The sequence below is a fragment of the Hyperoodon ampullatus genome (genome assembly GCF_949752795.1).
Source record: "Hyperoodon ampullatus genome assembly, chromosome: 18".
Taxonomy (NCBI): Eukaryota; Metazoa; Chordata; class Mammalia; order Artiodactyla; family Ziphiidae; genus Hyperoodon; species Hyperoodon ampullatus.
In genome coordinates this window covers 58,964,112-58,985,052 of record NC_136931.1, presented here as the reverse complement: position 1 = coordinate 58,985,052, position 20,941 = coordinate 58,964,112, and the positions used below count along the sequence as shown (strand labels likewise).

The 20,941-nt window shown below is 60.6% G+C and overlaps 2 protein-coding genes across 2 annotated transcripts; one reads left to right on the top strand and one right to left on the bottom strand.

The window, feature by feature from the left end:
• The first annotated feature begins 179 nt into the window (after positions 1 to 179).
• LENG1 (leukocyte receptor cluster member 1) lies at positions 180 to 3,439 on the top strand. Its single transcript, XM_079724250.1, has 4 exons — positions 180 to 459; positions 1,429 to 1,605; positions 2,261 to 2,520; positions 3,184 to 3,439. The coding sequence occupies exons 1-4, from the start codon at positions 328 to 330 to the stop codon at positions 3,395 to 3,397; spliced, it is 783 nt and encodes a 260-aa protein (XP_079580376.1). The 5' UTR covers positions 180 to 327; the 3' UTR covers positions 3,398 to 3,439.
• On the bottom strand, positions 3,436 to 15,128 carry CNOT3 (CCR4-NOT transcription complex subunit 3; the record flags this gene model as incomplete). Its single annotated transcript, XM_079724249.1, has 16 exons — positions 3,436 to 3,812; positions 5,190 to 5,315; positions 5,984 to 6,116; positions 6,318 to 6,516; positions 6,607 to 6,706; positions 8,589 to 8,787; positions 9,689 to 10,221; positions 11,599 to 11,655; positions 12,219 to 12,352; positions 12,444 to 12,663; positions 13,856 to 13,951; positions 14,048 to 14,176; positions 14,391 to 14,480; positions 14,595 to 14,669; positions 14,920 to 14,987; positions 15,104 to 15,128. 16 exons carry the CDS (start codon positions 15,126 to 15,128, stop codon positions 3,714 to 3,716), a joined length of 2,283 nt encoding a protein of 760 aa, XP_079580375.1. The 3' UTR covers positions 3,436 to 3,713.
• Positions 15,129 to 20,941: the final 5,813 nt, after the last annotated feature.

Below are 20,941 nucleotides of genomic sequence, written 5' to 3'. Positions count from 1 at the left end.
GTGTACCTGTGGGTCGGCCCGGCGGGCTCATCCGCGAGAGGACCTGGCGGGAGTGCCAGCCAATCAGAGGCCGCGTTCAGTAGCGTCCGGGCGGGGACACTTGTGATTGACTCAGAATCTTGATAAGAGGCGGTCGCTAGGCGACCCCACGCGCAATTCCGGGCGATGGGAGGTGGGCGTCTCAGCCAATCAACTTTCGCTACAGACCCAGAGGGGCGTGCCAAATAGCCCAGGACCAATCCATGGCCGAGACAGGGAGGGGCCATCCTCTCGCCAATCTGAAGTGCTAGAAGGCGGGCCTGCCAGTCCGTGGACAGCTACGGCGCCATGAATATCTTACCCAAGAAGAGCTGGCACGTCCGGAACAAGGACAATGTCGCCCGCGTGCGGCGTGACGAGGCCCAAGCCCGGAAGGAGGAGAAAGAGCGTGAGCGGAGGGTGCTGCTCGCTCAGCAAGAGGTAAGCTCCCAGTCCGGCCGGGCGAGGCTCTGGGGCGGAGCGCCCAGGCGCCTCAGGAGGGACCGGAAGTGGGGCGGCGCGCAGGCGCAATGCACACCGTGCGGAATTAGGGGCCGGGCTCCCTGGAAGCGTGTGCGGTCTTTTGCGGGGCCCACCTCGAGGTCTCCCAGGTCTTGGTTCTCCCCACTCCTAGAGTAGGAGCTCATGAATAAAAGAAGCCCTGGACAATTCAAGGAAACTCGGACCACTTTTTAGCTTACCTGCACAAACTCCCTATTTAGTAAGCGCCTACTGTATGCTCGCCCCGTGCAGAGCGCTTGACTTGCCAAATCTCTTATGCACTATTCGTTCTTAGAGAGGCTGTCATTTCCATTGTGCAGACAGGTGAGATGGCTTCAGAGAGGAAGACACAGCGAAATGACAGTGGAACAAGCCAGTTCCGCTCTGTCGGGCGAGCCTTTTGCCTGCACCGCTGCCCACACGCAAACACTAGAGGCTCTCTTTATAACTACTAACCTGTTTGGTTTACACCTAGCTTCCTGTCCTTTGGCTTATCTGATTGTCAACACTGGCTGGGAGGTAGTCAGGGTTTTTAAAATTCACATTTATCAGTAGAAATTGCAAATCAACTGGGGATAGCGACATGGAGCCCTGCCTGGAATTCAGATCACCTGTCCTGAAACACCAATTGGCTGCCTTCGTAGCTGTTTTTACTGTGTCACTCGAGATTGGGAACCCCCGTGGTTTACTGTTCGAAAGGTAGCTTACAAACCCAGGCGTCGCCTCATTCCCCCACCCTCTCCGCAGGCTGGGATAGGTGCCTCTTCCGGGCTCCCAGCGCCCCTGCTCCCTTCCTTTACAGCCCCCAGCACCACGGCCTGCGGTTTTCTGGGGTCGGCACCAGGCTCACAGTTCCTGGAGTCACATCTAGGTTCTGAACGGTCTGCCTATACCTTCCTTTTCCCCCAGGCCCGCACAGAGTTCCTACGGAAGAAAGCCAGGCATCAGAACTCACTACCTGCGGCTGAAACAGCAGGAGCCCCAAGCAGTTCTGGCCCTGTGGATCTGTTTCGAGAGCTGCTGGAAGAAGGGAAGGGGGTGAGCAGAGGCAATAAAGAGTACGAGGACGAGAAGCGACGAGAGAAAGTAAGTCGGTCTTGCCCTCTTCGTCAGAGTCATGGATGGACCTGGGGGAAGGGGAGCACCTTGCCCGTCGGGTGTGACTAAGGAGTGTTTAGGGATATGGTGGGGACTAAACAAGCTAATGTAGGGAACTCAGAACAGTACCAAAACATAGCACTTAAGAGGTGTTGGTTATTGCCGGCAGCTAGGTACAGACCTCTCAGGTCTCTAACTTGCTGTCCAGAGCCTATAGATATTTGGGAAGTGTTAAGGGGCTTTTAAATGTAAATCAGATCCTGTCACTCACCTGCTCTCAGGGATTTCCCATCAAACTCTGAACTTGCCTCCTCCCCCCACCTCGGTCACTCCTCTTCCTTGCTTCTCTCAGGTTTTTCTTCAGTCGTCTCCCCAAAGATGCCTGCCTTTGAACCCTAACCTAAAGCAGCTCCACCCTGTCCCCTCCTTCCTGTGCTTTTTGTTTCTGAAGCTGCCATTGTGCCCCCGGAGCAGGAGCCCCACACGTACTGGTCTGTTGTGTCCCCAGCACCTGGCAGAGTTGGCTCATGACAGGCCTGTTGGCTCAATGTCTGGTTCTGCCTCAGGAACCTTGGGTGTCCCTGGGTTCCCCAAGAGGAGACACACTTGACAGTCTCACTTCCACATTTTCTGTCTTCCTCAGGAGAGGCAAGAGAAGGCTCTGGGCATCCTGACGTACCTGGGCCAGAGTGCAGCGGAAGCCCAGACTCAGCTCCCTTGGTACCAGCTCCCCCCAAGGCGGGGCGGCCCCCCGTCTGGTCCAGGACCAGATGAGAAGGTCAAGAACCGCCTGGACCCTCTGTGGGAGATGCAGAAACATTTGGGGAAGAAGAGAAAGCACAGTGGTGACGATGGCAGTCACAGCAGAAAGGAAAAGGAGGGACCTGAGAAACGACCCAAAGAGTAAGGAGCCTGGGCCTTGGGGGTTGGCCATGGCCACGTGGGCACCATGGAAGCTCTCTCTGGTTGGGACGGGAGGGCTCTGGGGTCTAGATACGCGTTCTCAACACGTGGTCCAGGGACCCCGGGGGTCCTGACACCCCTTCACGGGGTCTGCGAAGTCAAGCCTATTTTCATAACATCATTTAAATTTTTCACTCGTTCTCGGGGTTCCCAGAGGCTACATGATATGAGACGACACCACTGATGTGGCTGGTGGAACATTGCCTGTGTTAAGATTTCTCAGTTTTTATATGCAAGAAGATAAAATCCACTGAAACAAAGCTCTCTGAGGTTCAGTTTTTGAGACCAGAGTGTGAGAACCACGGGGCTAGAGTAAAAGCAGGTTTGTGTCCCTAGGATGCAGACCCGAGTGTAGATCGGGTATACCGACCCGTCTCCTTTCTCCCACAGATGAGGGAATGCGGAGGGCCAGGCTGTGCTCAGTGCCATACAGCCGCTTAGTGGTGGAGGGGCACCCACCTGTAGAGGTGGTGAGGCCAGCTTCAGGGTCCCAGCACCAGTCTGCTTCCCTCCCAGGTGGCAGCTCCCTCCCAGAGGACAGTGGGGGAGGGCGGGGCCTCCTGGGGCTACCAGCTTCCTGAACCAACTCTCGTCTCCTCCCAGACCCCCATCCCTGGACCGGCTTCGAGCTGAACGTCTCCAGCGGGAGGCGGCTGAGAGGGCTCGGGCAGAGGCCCTGCTGGCCCGGATTGGAGGCACGGCAGCCCAGGAGGATCAGCCAGAAGAGGTGGACGATCGGCGGAGGCGGTACAACTCCCAGTTCAACCCCCAGCTGGCCCGGCGCCCCCGCCAGCAGGAACACCCCCTGGCTCACTGACTCTGAGGGGGTACAGGAGAGGCTGCTGCTGCCAGCCGTCATATAAAACTATTTATTCATAAATATTTTCCAAAATGAAAATAGGTTTACCAAAAAATGTCCCTCACTGGGGAGGGGAGGAGGGGGCAGCCCTCGCCCCCGGGCCCCCAGGGTGGGGCTGAGAGGAAGAGAGAGCCTCCCGGCCCCCTCCCTGCTTCCTGGGGGAGGGGGCTGCCCTATGGCCTGGGGCCTCCCCCCAGTCTTCCAGGGCAGGGCCCTCACCTGGGCAGGGGGATCAGCATGCGGGGGGAGGGAAGGGTGGAGGGAGGGGCCGGTGTCACTGGAGGTCCCGGTCCTCCAGGTAGCGGTACTCAAAGGTGAAGCCTTCCTTCTTCCGCTGGCCCCACTTCTCGTAGTCAAAGTAGATGTAGGTGCCCTGGCCGGGGGAGAAGGCGGTCAGTGAGTGGACGAGGTGGTCGGGGATCTGGGTCAGACCGACAGAGGGACAGGTCTCAGGGCCACGGAGGAGCCAGGCACCAGGCCAACTGCCCTGCATGCACACGTCTCACTCCACCCTCACAAGGCTCTTCTCAGGTGGGAAGTGTTATCCCTCCCGCTTCAGAGGAAGCAGAGGGAGGCGCAGGGAGGTCACGTGCCAGAGGCGGCCTCGACCCCGGCCGGGTACGTGTGCCAAACATCGTATTGCTTCTCTTGATGGCTGTGGCTTTCCGAGCACTGATCACGTGCTGAGTACGTGATGTATGTCCTAGGGTGGGTTTAGTCTTCACAAAACCCCTGAGGCCATGGAACAGGCTTGGAGTCTACATACATCCAGGCACGCTGCCAGGACAGACGTTTTACTGGCAACAGCGGTGGTGTGGGAACTTCTGAAGGATTGATGCCTGGAAATACACTAACTTAGAGGATTACTTTGGACCAAACCGGGAGGGGACAGGATCTGTAGTTAGTTAGTGTCCAAGAAGACAGGGTGGGAATGGGGCCGGGTTCTGAATGAAGGGTGGAAATGCTTCAAAGAACCTGAAGGAATGGAGGAGAGGAGACTGGGTTCCCTGAGGACAAGGCCCTTGTTCAGTGCTTGGCATCAGGTAAAGATTTGGTGGAAAAAAACCTCTGTGGAACATACCAACTAAGAGTTGAAATAAAGTACAGCACGCCCGTGACACTACGTAGCAGGCACCGTTTAGCACTTACACGTTATCAACTCATTTAATCCTCATAACAACTGCATAAAGGTAGGTGCTGTTACCCCGTTTTTACAGATAAGGAAATAGAGACAGATGTTCAACTGAATTGTCCACGGTCACCAGCTAGAGCTGGGTTCCAAACCAGGTAGTCTGGCTCCAGTGTTTTGCAAGAAGTGGGAGGTCCCAATCAATCAATTATGAGAACAACAAAAGAGCTTCCCCATCCGTGTTTGCCGAGTCCCTCTCTGCTGGGTGCTGGGGACTGTCAAGGTCCCCGTGCAGTGCAGCCCATGGTCTTGGGTGGGAGACACCACATCCCCCCACCGTGCCAGAGGAGGGGCAGAGGCACAGGCTGTGTGTGCGCCTGGGGAAGGCTCCTCTGAGGAAGGACATGGAGGCTGGGGCCTCTGGGGTGACCGCAAGCTGGCCAGTGAGAAAGGAAGAGGATGGCGTCCCAGGCAGGGCAGACGGCCTGAGGGACCGAGCTGGCTGGAGGTGGTGGCGAAGGGAGCGGGCAGCAGGGCTGCCACTCTGCGTGTGGAGTGGGGACTCTACCCGGACTCAGCCAGCGGGACCAGAGTGGACGGGGCACAGGGAGGGGCCCTCACCTGCTCGAACTCGTCAGTGATGGTCTTGGGCTCCTCGTGCCTCTGGAACCACATCATATACTTGGTGTGGAATCGCCACGACTGCTTCTTTAGGGCCTTGGCTGCCAGGTACTGTGCCTTAGTGCCCTGGGGAAGGAAGGATGGAACAGGGGATCAGGGGGCCTTGCAACTGGGTGGGGGCCAGGTGGACGGGGCAGGGCGACAGGGCTGACCTTAGGCCCCGCCACAGACCGAGGTTGGGCCGGACAATCCAAGTACGGATGGGCTGGGGCACAAAACGTACCAATGCTGGTCAGGAGAAGGAAAATGAGACAGGAGGTGGAAATTGCTTTCAGAGAAGCTTTGAGAAGGAAGAGAAACTAATCGTGATGAGAGCTGAGAGGAGGCAGTTTAGAAACTTTCTCAGGGCTGGATGAGGGAGGGGGTCACCGGTGACTCACTGGGTCACGCAGAAGTTGGACAGTTCCCTAGCGGTCCCCAGGGAGGCCCGAGTACGTGCCAGCGAGCAGCGTGCTGGCACAGTGAGAGTCACTGGGACAGGCACCGTGGGGCTGGGCTCCCTGGGTGCTGCGCTAGACCAACCCAGCCCTCAGCCTCAACTGACCTGGCACCTCAGCACTGGAGTGGGGACAGGGAGGGGTCTGGTTTGGGGGGGGCCAGGACTGGGGGAGGGGAGGGGTGCGGTCCTGGTGGCCGCAGTGGGGCACCCACCTCACCCCTCCAGCCCGAGGGGGGACGGCGGCGGTGGCGGCGAAGCCGGGGGGCCCGAGGCTGCCCCGGGGGCCCTGCTGTACCTCCAGATAGTAGAAGATGAAGAAGAGCGTCTCAGTCGACAGCCGCTGGTAGAACTCCACAGTATCCGAGTGCGGGGGCGGCATCTGGTGGTGGTAGGGGGGCGTCGGGCAGGGGTTCCGGGGGAGGTACTGCCTGTGGGGGGACGGACGGTCAGTGCTGGTGCGTGGCAGCCCCCGGCCTCCCTGCCTTCTTCTCTCCTCTCGTCGATCAAAGGGAGCATCTCAGGCACCACATCACCCAGCATTACCGCCTCAGTCCCTGTGTCCTGTGGGGAGCCCAGGTCAAGGCTCCCTCAGACACAGGGGCCCGTACCCACCCCGCGTGGCCCCTCACCGGATACGCTCAGAGTCTGAGGGGTGGGGCATGTGGTGCCAGGCGGCCTCTTCCATGGCCTGCTGGTAGAGCTGCTCCTTGGTGAGGGGCACAGGCCCCAGGGGACACACACCCAGCGACAGCGGTATGTTCACCTCCGACAGCTGCAGGGCCGGCTGGGCCGAGGCTGGGGGAGCTGACGTGCTGCTCAGGATGATGTCTGCGGGGAGGGCAGAGGTGGGGCCGGCAAGCGGTGAGGCTGGTGCATCCGGCCCCTCCTGGACGGCCCGCCACACCCCCGGACGCTCACCTCGCTCAGTCAGGTGCAGCGTGGGGACGGGGTCCTCGATACCGGAGCTGATGGCTGCCCGCTCTGCCATGGACTTCAAAGAGCTCAGAGGCTCAGGGGCCTGGGGAGGGAAGAGGTGCCTGGCCTGAGGTCCAGGGCCGAGGGCTGGCACTGGGTCCTCGTGGGCCCCGGCACCCTCGCCTGCTCTGGTGGGGCTTCACCTAAGCCAAGGCCGTTAGTGTAAGAGTACATCCACTGCAGCACCTAACAGCGGGGAGAAAACCTGGACACGACCAAGTGTCCACCGACAGAGGGGCGCCTGGCACGTGTGGACCCTGCTGTGCAGCCCCGCGACAGTAACACACCAGCGGAGAGCCCGAGCACCACCGCCGTCACAGAACCCGCAGCAGCTCCCACTTGTCTGCACGCCTACACGCTGGGAGGAGCCCGCCCACTGCCGGCTGCCCCACGTGCGTCACTAAGACCTCCTGCCCCTCTCCGCGGCCGCCAGCCACCGCTGGCCACTGGCAGTCGCCTTCCACTCCTCTCGCCACCCCAGTCCCCACGCCCTTCAGTCACCGAGGCCTTTCTTCCCTCGGAGGCACCTGCACTGTGGGCCTATCCTCTGCCGCCCAGACCTTCACACCCCACACTGTCCTGGTCTCACAGGCCCCCGAGGGACCTTTCCAGCCATGTCCTTCTCTGTCATTTTCCTACTCAAAACCTTTCCACCACTCACCCACTAATTAAAAAAAAAAAAAAAAAAAAAAAATGTCGTGGACCTGTTTTGAGAATCTCAAGGCTCATTTTTTCCCCCCAGAAAAATGCACACACTGAATTTCCTGTCTGTCGTATTTCTAAACTTTCGGTGCTCACTCTGAGGCAGAAGCTCTCCTGAGAGCCTTATGAGGACTATTCCCAAGCATCCTATTGTAGTTGAGGAGTGACTGTGATTACTTCCATTTTCCAGATGAAGGCAGGTACAGGAGGCAACGCAGGGCTTGGACCCTGACAGTGGGGCCCTCGTCATCCTGCCTCCTGTGGAAGTGAAGTTAAAACACACTGGCCCAGGGACTTCCCTGGCGGTCCAGTGGTTAGGACTCCGCACTTTCACTGCCGAGGGCCCGGGTTCAATCCCTGGTCAGGGAACTAAGACCCTGCAAGCCACGTGGTGTGGCCAAAAAAACAAAAAACCCCAAATAAACCCCAAAACACACTGCCCCAGATGGTCACCCCACATCCTGCTGCTGCCCTTTCAGACTCTGGCCCTGCAGCCAGCCTGCACCCCGTTCCTCTCGCCTCCGCTGAACCCTGCTTCCTAGCCTTCTAACTACAGCTCTGGCATCAGCCCCTCGTAGAACTCCAGCCCGGGAGAGCCACTTCTCCCTGTCAGCCCCGCCTGCCACTGTGACCCCACACGACCTGGCCCCGGTTCCACCTCAGAAACCTTGCTGGACTGCCTCCCCAGGTTAAGTCAGATGCACGCACGTGGGTCCACAGCACCCCGGCCCCCACCCCACCCAGACACGCCCGCCATACAGTCCCACTCTGCTCCCTGTACGGAAGGTGGGAAGTGGCTACGTTTACCCAGCACAAAGTGGCTCAGAGCAGACATCAAGTATTTTCTGGACTTAAATGTTTTTGTAGAAGGCAAGAGGGCGGTGAGCTCTGGATGGTGGGTCATGTGAAGTAATATGTCTTATGGGGAGAAATGACCGAGGGCTGGAAGGAGGGCAATGACAGTGGACACCCGGGGACCGAGCAAGCCAGGAGCAAGGAAAGTGCCCAGAGGGACAGAGACCCAGGTGGGGGGTGGCAGAGAAGCCCGGAGATGATGTGAGCACGCAGGTGTGCCAGGGGAGAGAAGCCAGAGCGACACAGCGAGGGCTGGAGGTGGAGATGGCAGGTAGAGACCTGCAGCCAGGGGACAGCGACCATCTGCAGTGGAGACACAGGGCCAGGACAGAGAGGCTCGGGGCCCGCCGGGGATGTGCGGGGCCCACCTTGATCTCCGGGGCAGCGCTGAACTGTGGAGGTCCATTGAGCAGGGCGCCGGCCGCCTTGGCCTCGCTGAAGCTGGGTGTCGGGGAGCTGGGAGGGTTCACAGGTAGTGGCACCAGGAGACTGGGTCCCCCCGAGTTGTTCCCTGAGCCTGGGGCCACGCCCCCAGCCCCCGTTGGGGCTGTCGCATTGGGTTCCTTCCTGGGGAGGGGTACAAAGGGTTGGAGGCTCAGAGGAGGGTCCCCAACAGCAGGACGGACAGGAAAACTTGCGTGATCGGGGGAAGGAGTCAAAAAGGGAGAATGCACAGAACATGGGGCCAGCTGAGGGGCGCAGACAGGAGAGAAGCTCTCTGGGCGAAGGGAGAGCCGCCCCTCGCCATCACTTCCCAGTAAAGGGCTGTGGAGGTGGGAACAAGCATTCTCAGGACGCTCCCAGAGACCACACGGCTAAACGTTCTCTAGGAAGCAGGTGGGACCACTTCTTACGCGGAGTGGCCCGTGTAGGAGGGGGTGGGAAACAACCACACAACAGAGCAGCCCACCTAGAGCCCAGGGGTGAGGCACCCAGGGAGGAGGAGGAAGGGAGGGTCCGGGGAGGTCTTCCCCGTGTCCCACACAGGACGCTGAGCTCTCTCTTGGGCCACTCTTCTGGGAAATGGTCTGACCTACAATCTGGAGGGGTGGCTGGGGAGAGGACGGACGACTGGGATCCTTCACTGTGAGAAGTGGACACTGAGCCCCTGACGGAGTGAGGAAGGCCCTGGGGCAGGACACAGAAAAGGGAGGAGGCGGAAGGGTACAAGACTCCTGCAGGAAAGGGAGAGCCAGCGCGTTCCAACGGGTCACCGGGGGGCTCTGAGAACAATCCCACTCAGGCGAGGAATGTTCTAGGGCAGAGCTGGGGGACACACATATACGATACCCCAGCTGGGAAGAAGTCGGGACCCAGCACCTAAGCGGGTGGGAGAGAGCTCTGGGCGGGTCCCCACTGGCAAGGGCAGGGCGCGTGTCTGCACCGTGTGGCGACTGTGAGGGCGGCCCCGTGCCTCCTTGCACCAAAGGCTGCCTGTCCCCAGCCCTGCCCGAGGCCGGACACTCACGAGGTGCTGGGAGGTGGGTTGTGGGGGCCAGACGGGGGGCCCAGGGCCTGGCTGTTGGCACTGCTGCCCCCGCCGCTGCTGAGAGCCACCTCTGCCGGGCTGTCTGCCACTACTGAGCTGTAACCTGGGGGAAGGAAGAGGGGCTGAGAGGGGCCTGCGGCAGCCACCCCAGGACCCCCCCGCCCGGCCGCCTCCCACTTACTGGTGGCGCCGTTCTGCTTGCCTCCGCCTCCGCCTCCGCCGGGCTGCACGCTGGGGGGCCGGGGCTGCGCGGGGCTGGGCCCACTGGGAGCTGGCGGGGCCACAGCCTGGGCGTAGGGGGCGGGCGTGCCCGAGTTGTGGCTGGGAGCTGGGCTGGCCTTGGCGCCCAGGGCGCTTGGGGGTGCTGCCGGGGCAGGGGCCCCGTTGTTGCCAGGGGCGGTGCTCAGGGCAGAGGCGGCGGGCGGGGGGCCGGAGGGGTAGCTTGGCGGCACAGCTGGGGACTGAGGGTGCTGGCTGCTGTGGACAGGCTTGGAGCCGTTTTTGGCTGGAGACTGCAGGTGGGAGGGAGGAGAGGGTCAGGACCCAGTGGGCCGCAGGTCTCACCAGCCCCCCGCACACCCCTCCCCGGAACAAGGCTCCACCCTCGGTGCTGGCCTTGCTGCCCCTCCCTGGGGACCCAGATGACCCCCCCCCACCCCATTCGCCCTCATGGCTTCAACCTCCACCTTCATGCGCACAACACTCGTGCACTTCTAGCCTGCATCCAGCTTGCCATGTCCTGCCTGGACATCCCCACGATGTCCCACAGGGATCCGAGACACCACTTGGGTGTAAGAGAAACCCATCCGCCTGATGACAGGGGAGTAGTGGGAAACACATCAATGGCCTCACTAAGAGGTTAGCTGGACCCAGCCAGAAGTCCAAGGGGAGAAGAGAGAACAGCTAAAAATAGGATAGTAATTCTGAATGTCACTTAAAGGGTCCCAAAAGCAACTCAAGGGGCCGTTAATGACCAATACCCCACAAAGCACGTGGGGTAACGTGCCCACGACAGCCCGCGGCTGAGCTGCTGACCATCTCTCTCAAGCCTACCCAGCTGCCGTCCTCACCGCTTCCTGGACCCATCCTGAGGCCCCACGGGCACCTCACGCTCACTCCGCACCAAGCAGGACTTGCAACCAACTCCTTCCCAACACCACGCATGGTCACCCGGGTCCCACACCAGCCTCATCAATTCTGCCCTCAGGGTCTCCCTCAGGACCAGCCCTCCGATGAGCCCACAGAGGGGTTTCAGGCTCACTTTCCTCCTGCCTAAAGACAGCATTCTGGTGCAGCAGCATTTCCTAAAGTGTGCTGCTGCCCTGGGAGACGTGAGCAGAATCCACAAGGCTCACTAAGGAGAAAAAACTCTCAGAGGCACTTCCCCTCTTGGAAACTTGTGATGTGCACCATCTGCACAGCCAAGGCCCAGAGCACGCCCAAGAAAAGAAACCTGTGTGGTTTCTGACCTATCACTTCTGGGGCTTGCTGGGCCCTTTCAGAGCTGGGCCACCTGGTGTGGGCCCCCCAGCCCGACAATCTAAGGTCCTGCGCTCGCGGTCAGCCCAGCGGACCTGGCTGGGCTCACCTCTGCACACTTCCACGTCCACCACGACTGGCCTCTGTCTCCTGCTGCGGCCCCACACGGGAGTGTATCTTCCTCTAATGCCCAGGGCAGACGCCCTTCCCAAGAAGCTCCTCCCGACCACAGCACCAGCCACGCACCTGTCTGCCTTCCCATCAGTACTGCAGGCCTCCCTCAGGGCAGCGTGACCCACCGCGTCCCCAAAGCCCAGCACGGGGGCCATACTCAGACCTCAGTAAGCCTCTGGAAACCAGCGAATGAGCGAGTGCTGGGCCCATCAACGTCCGACGCCCATCGGACCCACCTGGCTGATTTCACTATCCGTCGAGCGTCCCCTTTTCTTGTCATCTTCAGAGTTTTCCTGAGGTTTGAAAGGTGCAGTCAGAAACCTGTGTCTCTAGGAACCTGACAGAGACTCCAATCTCCGAACCCCTGGACCTGAACCCAGCTGACCTACCTTCCAGCCCCAGAGCTGTTCAAGCCCCTATGACCTTCATCTCACTAGGGAACCTACCTAAACCCTGCCCCTTAGGGTGCTTGTCTTCTGGGGGCCAGCACCACGTGCCAGGCTCTTAAGGGTCCAGGAACCTGCTCTCCTTTGAGAATCCAACCCTCCATCCCTTCCCAGGTGTCCAGTGCCCAGGCTCCTCGGCACCCCAGGCACCAGCCTCCTTCCTCCACACCCAGGACCCACGTGTGGCCCTAACAACCCTTCCCAGGTGTCCAGTGCCCAGGCTCCTCGGCACCCCAGGCACCAGCCTCCTTCCTCCACACCCAGGACCCACGTGTGGCCCTAACCACCCTATCGGCAATCTACAGCCCTTGGGGCCCAGACCCTGGATACCGAGGTTCCCCTCCTACAGGACATTTCCTCAGCCCCCAGCCCCCGTGTCCTCCTTGGAGACTCAGACCCACAGGCCTCACCGTGGTGCAGTTGGCTGGGCTGGGTGGGATGGGCGAGCTGGAGGTGGTCGAGGTGGGCGTGCTGCTTGACTGGTTGAAGATCTCATCCTCCATGTGACTGTGGCTGGGCGGGGAGGTGGCGACCAGCGCCTGTGCTGTGGGGGCGTGGAGGCTGTGTGAGCTGGGGGGGACGCCTTCCCCCAGGCCTCCACCACCCTTCACCCGCAGGCCAACCCCGGGCCTCACGAATGTCCTCGAGGTCCAGGTCGTCGTAGAGGAACTCGTTCTCCTCGAAGTCGGGGTCCTGGGACGAGTCCACGTAGTACTCAACGTCGTCCTTGATCTTGCGGATGGCATCCACGAGGATGGAGTCGTTGTCCAGCATGCGCAGGATGGTCTCCAGCATGCGCACGTGGTAGCGGTGCTTCTCGATATGCCGCTTCAGGCCCTCGATCCGGTCCTGCTTCTGCTGGCGAGCCCAGGGCCAGGCTCAGGGGCTGCAGGGCCTGCCCTGCCCCTCCTGCCCCCACAGAACCCGTCCTCAGTCCCTGACCCTGGTGGAGACCCAGAGGCCCCACTCCAGCCCCTCCGGGGTCTGCCCGCCTTGACCCCTCAGGGATCCCGCAGCTCCTCCCACCCCAACATCCCTGAAAACTGCTGAAGGAGCCAGGGATCCCGGTGTCTCCCCTACAACGTGGCCCAATCTGCACCCCGCCTGACCATCCAGCCCACCCACCAGCTCCGACCACCTTCTGGGATACAGGAGCACAGCCGCCCCTGTCTTGCTCTAACAGTAATAATGGCAATCCCCGTTTGGGGGAAGCTTGTTGTTTACAACTCTGAGCATCTGTCACCACCATGACCCCCATCCCCATCCACCTGTCCCTAAGAGGAAGCCCAGATTCAGAGGCCTGTCTCCTAGGCTCCCTCCCGAGGCCCCCCTCCCTTTAGGATTTGACATCCTAGCCCCAGTTCCAAGTCCCTCCTGTCTACAAGGACCTCCCTCCAAGCCCACGCTTCCAGACTCCTCAGTCTCAGACCCCCAACTCTGGCACGTCGCCGCCCCCGGCTTCCCGAGGAGCCAGCTCTCTGTGCCCCGTACTTCCTGGGTCAATACGCAGAGACAGTCTGCAGCCCCAGGCACTCGGACCCGACAACCCTGGCTTTCTGGAATCTGGGTCCTGAGCCCTGGCTTTGGCTCAGACCACTCTTCTCCTCAGGCGCAATGAGACGCTCCTCCATGCCCCGCCTTGTCCACACCCGCTGTCCTCTCCTTAGCACCCGGGCCCTCTAGGTGCTGTGAGGCCGCAGCCGCAGCTCCTCGACCTCCCCACCCTGGGCGGCCCTCGGGTCTCACACTTACTCTGTGACCCAAGCAGAGCTCAGCATCTTCCCCCAAAGGGCTCCTCTTCTTGTCTGCCCCAGTGTTTACCCAGACACCCAGGTGGGACCCTGGAGTCTGCCTCACCTGTTCCCTGCACGCCACACCCTCCAGTCAGCTGCTAAGCCCTCCCCATCCCACCCCCTGACCCCCTAATCCCAGCTGCCGGCCCTGTCTGCCTCAGGAGCCCAGGCCCTGACTCCCGCAGCCCAGAGAGCCGGCCTCTCCTGATCGCCAGCCCATCTCTGTTCTCTGGGCACAGGGGCCCCCCACTCACATCCTTGTCGCCCTTCTTCTTGCGTGTTTGCACCGACAGCGACTCCACTTCACTCTCAAACTGGTCCACCTGCATGTTTAGGGTGTCGATGGTATTCTGGGGGTGGGAGGGGAAAGGCAAGCGGTCAGCCAGACTCCTCTCCTACCACCAGGGTCCGGGCCCCAGGTCACCTCCTCCTCTCCCCCGACTCACCGTGAGCCACTGGCCGACCTCCTCCTTCTCCTTCTGGGCAGGGTCCACCTTCTGTGCCAGGCCCAGGCCCTCCTTGCTGTAGGCTTTGGTCTTGGTCTCTCGCTCCACAACTTTGAACCGCTCCATTTGCTGTGGAGAGCACAGTCGGAAGGGCGATCCCGGAGGTGGGAGAGCAGCTGACTCAGGGCCAGTGGACACTCAAACCGGAGCCCCACTCTCAGGTTCCCAGCCCTTCGCCTCCCACCTTCCCCAGGTGCAGAGACCTCACTCTTCTCGGGACCTCTGGGGACCCAGGCATCCGACCCCCGCCACACCTCTCAGGTAGCAGACTCTGGGCTCCTACCGTCTCAATGAGCTTGCGGTTGTCTATAAGCTGCCTCTTGTCTTTGATCTCATTGGATGCTACCCAAGTCTTGATCTGGTCCCTCAGCCGCTGGAGGTGGGAACAGCAAGACACTCAGGACCCAGGCGCCGAGGCCCCCGCCCCCTCCTCTCCCTGTTCCCCCCGCCCTCAGGACACAGGAGTGCGGGCCCCCAGCCCCCTCACTTGAAGCTTCTTAATCTCCTTCTTTAGATCAGCCTCATACTTTTCTTTCTGGTTCGCGTTGGCTGCATTGTGGAGCTGAGGGATGGAGAGAATCCAGGAGTTTGTGTGGTTCTGGCTGCCCTACTGCCCACTCCAGTCTCTCTCTGCGGGCCGGGGACTCTGGGGACAAGCCCCCCAGGACCCATCCACCTCAGAGCTGCTTCCCTGAGGTCCCTGGCACCTGGACATGCGGCCCTCTCCCTGGCTGGCACTCAGGACTCCTCAGCTGTGTCCCGCTCTCTCCTCCCCAGAGGCCCACCCGGAGCTTCAGGCCCAGCCCCCGTACCTTCTGCCAAATATCTTCAAACTGCTCCACGCCCTCGGACACCTTCTTGAGGCAGCGATCAATCTCACCTGGCCAGGGAGGAAGGCAGGCCGTTAGCATCCTGCCAAGGCAGCAGGGATCCAAAGAGGAGTTCCGAGGAGCATGAGCACGTGGCCACACAGGCAGCAGGCAGTGGACCTAGTACCTTGGAGTTTGCGCTTGTCCGCCATCTTCCCTGCCCTACAGACGCACTCTCTTCATACTCTCTTGGAGAAGGACGCTGCTGGGAGAGATTGGGAAGGAATACACATTTACTCCCTGGCTGGTCCAAATCCAGAGACGTGAACGAGGTTGGGAATAGGGTGCATGGGATAGAAAGGGGAAGATGCATTTACTATCTGATGACAGAGACTGGGCCCAGTTCTCCTTTTGCTGCCTTGACTGCCCAGCACAGGGTCTGGTCCAGAAAAGGACTCTGGAAGTTTGCTGAAAGAAGGAAATAGATATACTTTTTGGGGCTTCCCTGGTGACGCAGTGGTTGAGAACCCGCCTGCCAATGCAGGGGACACAGGTTCGAGCCCTGGTCCAGGAAGATCCCACATGCCGCAGAGCAACTAAGCCCGCGCACAACTACTGAGCCTGAGCTCTAGAGCCCGCGAGCCACAACTACCGAAGCCCACGCGCCTAGAGCCCATGCTCTGCAACAAGAGAAGCCACCGCAGTGAGAAGCCCGCGCACCACAAGGAAGAGTAGCCCCTGCTTGCCACAACTAGAGAAAAAGCCCGCGCACAGCAACAAAGACCCAACGCGGCCAAAAATAAATAAATACGTAAATAAATAAGATATATTTTTGTGTGCCTCTGACCCAGGAAGTGGAAAACTCCTATAGCATGGAGCACTTTCTCCCTAGATGATACTCAAAAGGATTTTTTAGAGCAGGAAAATGTCATGCAGCACACAGCTGCCTGCTAGGGACAAAGGCCTTAGACCTGGAGACCACAATTCCCATAGAGAAGTCAAGCACACAGGTGACCAGAATCCTAACACAGGGAGAGGTTACTCCTCAGACAAGTCAGGAGACAAAGAATTTTGCATCCCATGGAGAAGGGCCCGATACCATTTATACGTGTATCAGTTGTAAGGAACAAAGGGGAAGTGCAGTGGGGGGACATGGAAGATGCCTACAACGGTGAAAGCTAAACCCACCCACACAGACATGGCTGGCTCCCAAGTAGAAGAGGGCTTTAGACCTCTGACAAGTTTATTCCAGAGAAGGATTCTTAAACCAAAGGAGATAATACTCCTAACCCAAAGAGGGTGACACCAAAAAGGGTTAGAGGTTTGGGGGCAGAAAGCATCACTCGAAAGAAGAGGAGAAAAGAGAACTCTTACAAAGATGAGAGGATGAAAGGGAACCTGAACTGTGAGGGAGCTATCGGCACACACGAAGGAATTACATGTCAAGTGCACTACCGGTAATGTAGACTCAGGGAAACATAAACCCTCAGACAAGCACCCAATACTTAGAGACATGGGCACCTCCATCCTAAAGGAAGTTACATGCAACCCAGAGGGGACTGAGGTCAAAGGGGAGTCACCAGAAGCTTGCGCCCAGGGGGAAGCGGCACCTTAGGGCCTGACACCAAGACCAGGAGAGATGGGGAGCCTTGGGGAGGGAAGGCTATGCCGTGCTGCAGGAGGTCCCCGCTCCCAGCGAGGGGGCCTCTACTGAAAAGCATGGCTTCCTGAGATCTGGGGAGTGCCCACTCTACAGGCCTAGGGCAGGGTGCCCCAGAGCAGCCCCAACTGCCCAGGCAGAAAGAGCCCTACACGGAGGACTCAGAGCCTTAACCCAGAGGGAAGTCACAGCAAGAGGGCCCCCACCCACTGGGAAGGGAACGCAAAGAAGAGTCCGGCCCAACAGAACCTTCCACAGTGACAGAAACATTCTCTATCTGTGCCACTGAACGCTCGACAGCTCCAAATGTGGCTAGTGCAACACAGAATGGAATGAAAAATTTTTCTGCTAACTAGTTAAAATTTAAATCACACGTGGCGAGCAGCTACCAGTGGCACAGATAGGGTATCAGAGAGCACGCCTTAGAACCAGAAGCCCATGTGACGGGGCTGGCCCTCAACCTCAGAGCAGCGTCCTCCACAGGGACCCACTTGGCATGACGGCAGACCTTTGACTCGGGGGAGCGTGGATCTCCCCCGTAAAGGAGCAAGCAAGAGGAATGGCAGCACCCCTGGCCCAGGGCTGGCTGACATGCCAAGGTGGGGTCCAATCCCAACACGGGAAATTCCAGCTCCAGGAAGGCGAAGCAGCCAGAAAAAGGATTCAGGAGACAGTTGCACAGAAGGGACTCAAACTGAGGTGGGGCAAGCGCCTTTGATCTGGGAGCTCACACAGGGGCCTGGACCCCAACACTGAGGTGTGCAGGGGAGAGTCTTCACTCCAACACCCCAACGCTGAAAAGCCTCTTACTGCCCAGGGGTGTGTGGGGGGGTACAGGAAGCTAAGACAGGCGCTTATACTCCCGGCCTCCGTCCCAGGAGCCCAATGCTGGGGGGCATGGCCGGGTGCTCCAGCCCAGAGGGACAGGACGCCCAGTTTACACCCCAAACAAGGCACTGCACGCTTTAGGGAGGGGAGGCTTTCTCCAAGTCCCCACACTGAGTGGGCTGGGACACCCAGCCCAGTTGAGGAGTTGATACCTTCCAGAGGGGGCAACAGACGGTGGCAGCAGGAAGTCCTGAAGGAGTCGGAAGCAAGGTGCCAAGGGAACAAGAGCCCCAGCCGGGGGAGTGGTGTTTCAGACAGAAGCTCAAAGTGGGCAACAGCTGAGACCGGGAGGCCTGCCCCGAGGAAGGCAGCTCCTCCAGAGGAGGACAAGTACGCCGGGCCCAGGTACTCGCACCCCTCGACAGACCGGGCACTGCAGCGCGCAAGGGCCTTAGCGGCAGAGACAACAACCTCCCTCCACAGAAAAACCCCACCGCAAGAGGGTGCCTGTACCTTAGATCCCCAGCAAAGGACCAGAAAGGATGCTGGAGCCTGAGTCCTGAAGTAGAGATGCCCTCACAGAAGAGTCCCATGCTTGGAGGGCTGGGAGCCCCACCGCTCTGGGAGGGTCCACCAAGATGCTCCAGGGAAGGTGACCATGGCAGGCCCACTCTGAGACAGGCAGGCAGCTCAGGGAGAGCGGACCTGGTGTCCTCACCGCGTGGAGTCTCAAACGGCACCGAGGAATCTGGGAACCTTGGCCCCGGAGACTTAACCAAAAGACTCTGTCCGAGAAGAAGGCACATCCCCACCTGTCAGGAGCCTACACTGAGGGGGTGGGCAGGGTGAGCAGTGTGCCAGAGCCGCAAGAGCCAACAGCATGAAGTGAGGGGCTGAAAGTAACCAAGAGCCCCCAACATCACCTCAGGGGAGACGACACGGCCACACAGAGAGGCCTCATGAGAAGTAGGGCAGGAGCAGCAGAAAGCTTAGTCCTGGGGAACCAAGCCAAGCGGTCCCCGATCCTGGGGCCGTCACGTGCCGAGACACAGCAGCCTTGTACCATGGGGGAGAGATCGGGCCTGCTGGGAAGTGATGCTGGAAGGCCATCCTGAACTTGGGAGGCTGCTGACGCTGTCACACAGAGATCTGAGAGGCCGGAAGGTGGATGTATTAGGTCCCGGGGCAGAGGGAGTTATCTCCCCACTGCGAGGCCCAGTACCAAGGGTGGGGGACTGGAAATCCCACCTGGGAAAGGTTACGCCAGAGGAATCTTTAGTTCTGGGGAAGGTGACAACAGTGGGGTCGCCCCCTCAAGTCTCGGGGACCTCACACCCCCACGTCAAGGAACCTGTGCCTCAGGAGACGGCAGAAGCCTAGTCCCACCCAGTGGGACATCACAAGCAGGGGCTGAAGCATTAGCCCTGGGCACCAACACCTGAGAGGGTCCTTAGTCCCACAGGAGGGGACACACAGAAAGGCAGAGACACCTCAAATCCAAGAGTGGCCAATACAGGCAGGAACCTTACCCCTGGAGGAGGCAACACTGAGAGGCTCCTCGTCCTGGAAAAAGGCACCACTCCAGCCCCAAAACCCCACACCTCACAGTACAAGAACCTCAGCTCTAAGAAGCCTTACACTCCTAGGGGGTTCTAGCAGGGTAGGCATGGGTAGGGATGAGCCCTGGTTCTACGACTGTTACACCAAGAGGGTTCTCCAGTGCCGGGAAGCTCACACACCCGCAATGAGGAGCTCTAGAGGAGCACCGAGGGGGTGGGATCCTTGACCCCTGGAAAGACGATACCCCAGTGGAGCAACTGATGTGAATGCAGATAGAAGCCTCAGACTGAGGGAAGCGACAGCCTACATGGTGAGGGCAGTGGCGGAAGGTGTCAAAAAGAAACAGTACCGAAAGGACACGAGCATCAACCTCGGGGGAGGTGACAGCCCCTGAGCTAACAGGCAGGTCCTGCTTAGACACAAGGGTGCTGGCGCTGCCCACAACAAGAGATCATTAACAACGTGGAGAAAGCGGGAACCTGGGAGGTGCCACCAAGAGAGAACCAGGTACCTGAGACCCAGGGGAGCTCAACAGCCCCACCAAAAGGACCCCGAGGCGGGAGTGACATCGAGAGGAAGCCCACACCGGGAGGGGGTTGGGCAGAGTCTGGATCCAGGCAGAGCTCGCATCCAACAAGCCAGAGGCCGATACCCAGACCCAAGGAGTAAGAGCTGAGGCCTGAGCGGGTAACGCCGAGGACAATCCTGACTCTCCGAGGGGTAAGGCCTGGGCTGTGGGATGTGGAAGCCTTAGACCTGGGGAACTTTTCACCACAGAGGCGGAAACTTGGGCTGAGGCTCCAACTCCTGGAGGTGGCATCTTCACTCCAGGGGAGTTCATCCCCCACCCCATCCCCAAAGAGGAGAGTGGCGCCCACGGTTGGAGGGGAGCGGAGAGAGGAGCGCTGGCCCCGGGAAGGCTGACCCCCTCTCGCCACGGGGGTCCTCAACCAGGGGACTCGCAGCCCCACACCCACGCGGAGGGGGCAGCCTCGCCCGGAGACCGCCCCCCAGCACAGGGACTGCTGCCGAGGGGGGCAGGCACCTGAGCCCCGAGAGGGCGGGCACCTGCGGCCAAGACGCCTCCATCCTTCCAGCGAGGAGCCAATACCGACGCGGAGAGGGGCGGGCACCTCGCACCCTCACACCCCACGGGGGCCCGACGCGGACGCCGCGCGGGGCCGGGGTCGCGGGAGGACCCCCGGGTGCCGCCGAGGGGCGTGGAGGAGGGAGCGGGGGCGGGGGAGCCGCGCACCGCCGGGCCGACGGCGAGCACCGGGGCCGCGCGGTGGCGGGGGCGCCGCGCCGGGGGCGGCCATATCGCGACAGGCGGCGGGGTCGCAGGGGCGGGAGGCGGCGGGGAAGGCGGCCGACGGCGCCGGGGGAGGAAGGGAAGGGGTCCGGCCCAGTCGAGCCTGACGCTCTCACCACAGGAGCTGGCGCCGCCGCTGAGGAGCGTATCGCGACAGGCGGGGGAGGCGAGCGCCCGCCGCCTTTTTCTCGCGCCCCGGGCCCGGGCGCTATCGCGATAGCGGCGCGAAGCGGAAGTGGGGTGGGGGGAAGTGGGCCCGGGGTTGTTCTGACGACGGGGGTCGGGGCTCAAGGGAGGCCGCGGCGTCTGCCGATGGCTCCGCGGAAGCTGACCGGGCCCGGTCCAAGATGGCGGCGGCGGAGGAGGCCTCCCCTCCTCTCTTCTCGTCTCTGGCGCCGACCCGCCCCCGAGCCCCGAATATAGGCCTGTCATTGCTCCGGCCGCACGTCGCTCTTGCCCCTCGTACGCGCCCTATTGGTTCTTGCCGGGGATGCGGCCGGCCCCCTCTCGTCGATTGGGCAATGTCTCCAAGGCGCGGCGTTCGATTGGCCTCCTGCGCGGGCTGCTAGGATTGGCTCAGGTTTTCTTCCCCGCTCCTCCACCTCCTCCCGCCTCGGGGCACAACACGCCAGCGCGAGGACTCGTGCGTCAATCCAGAGACCTGT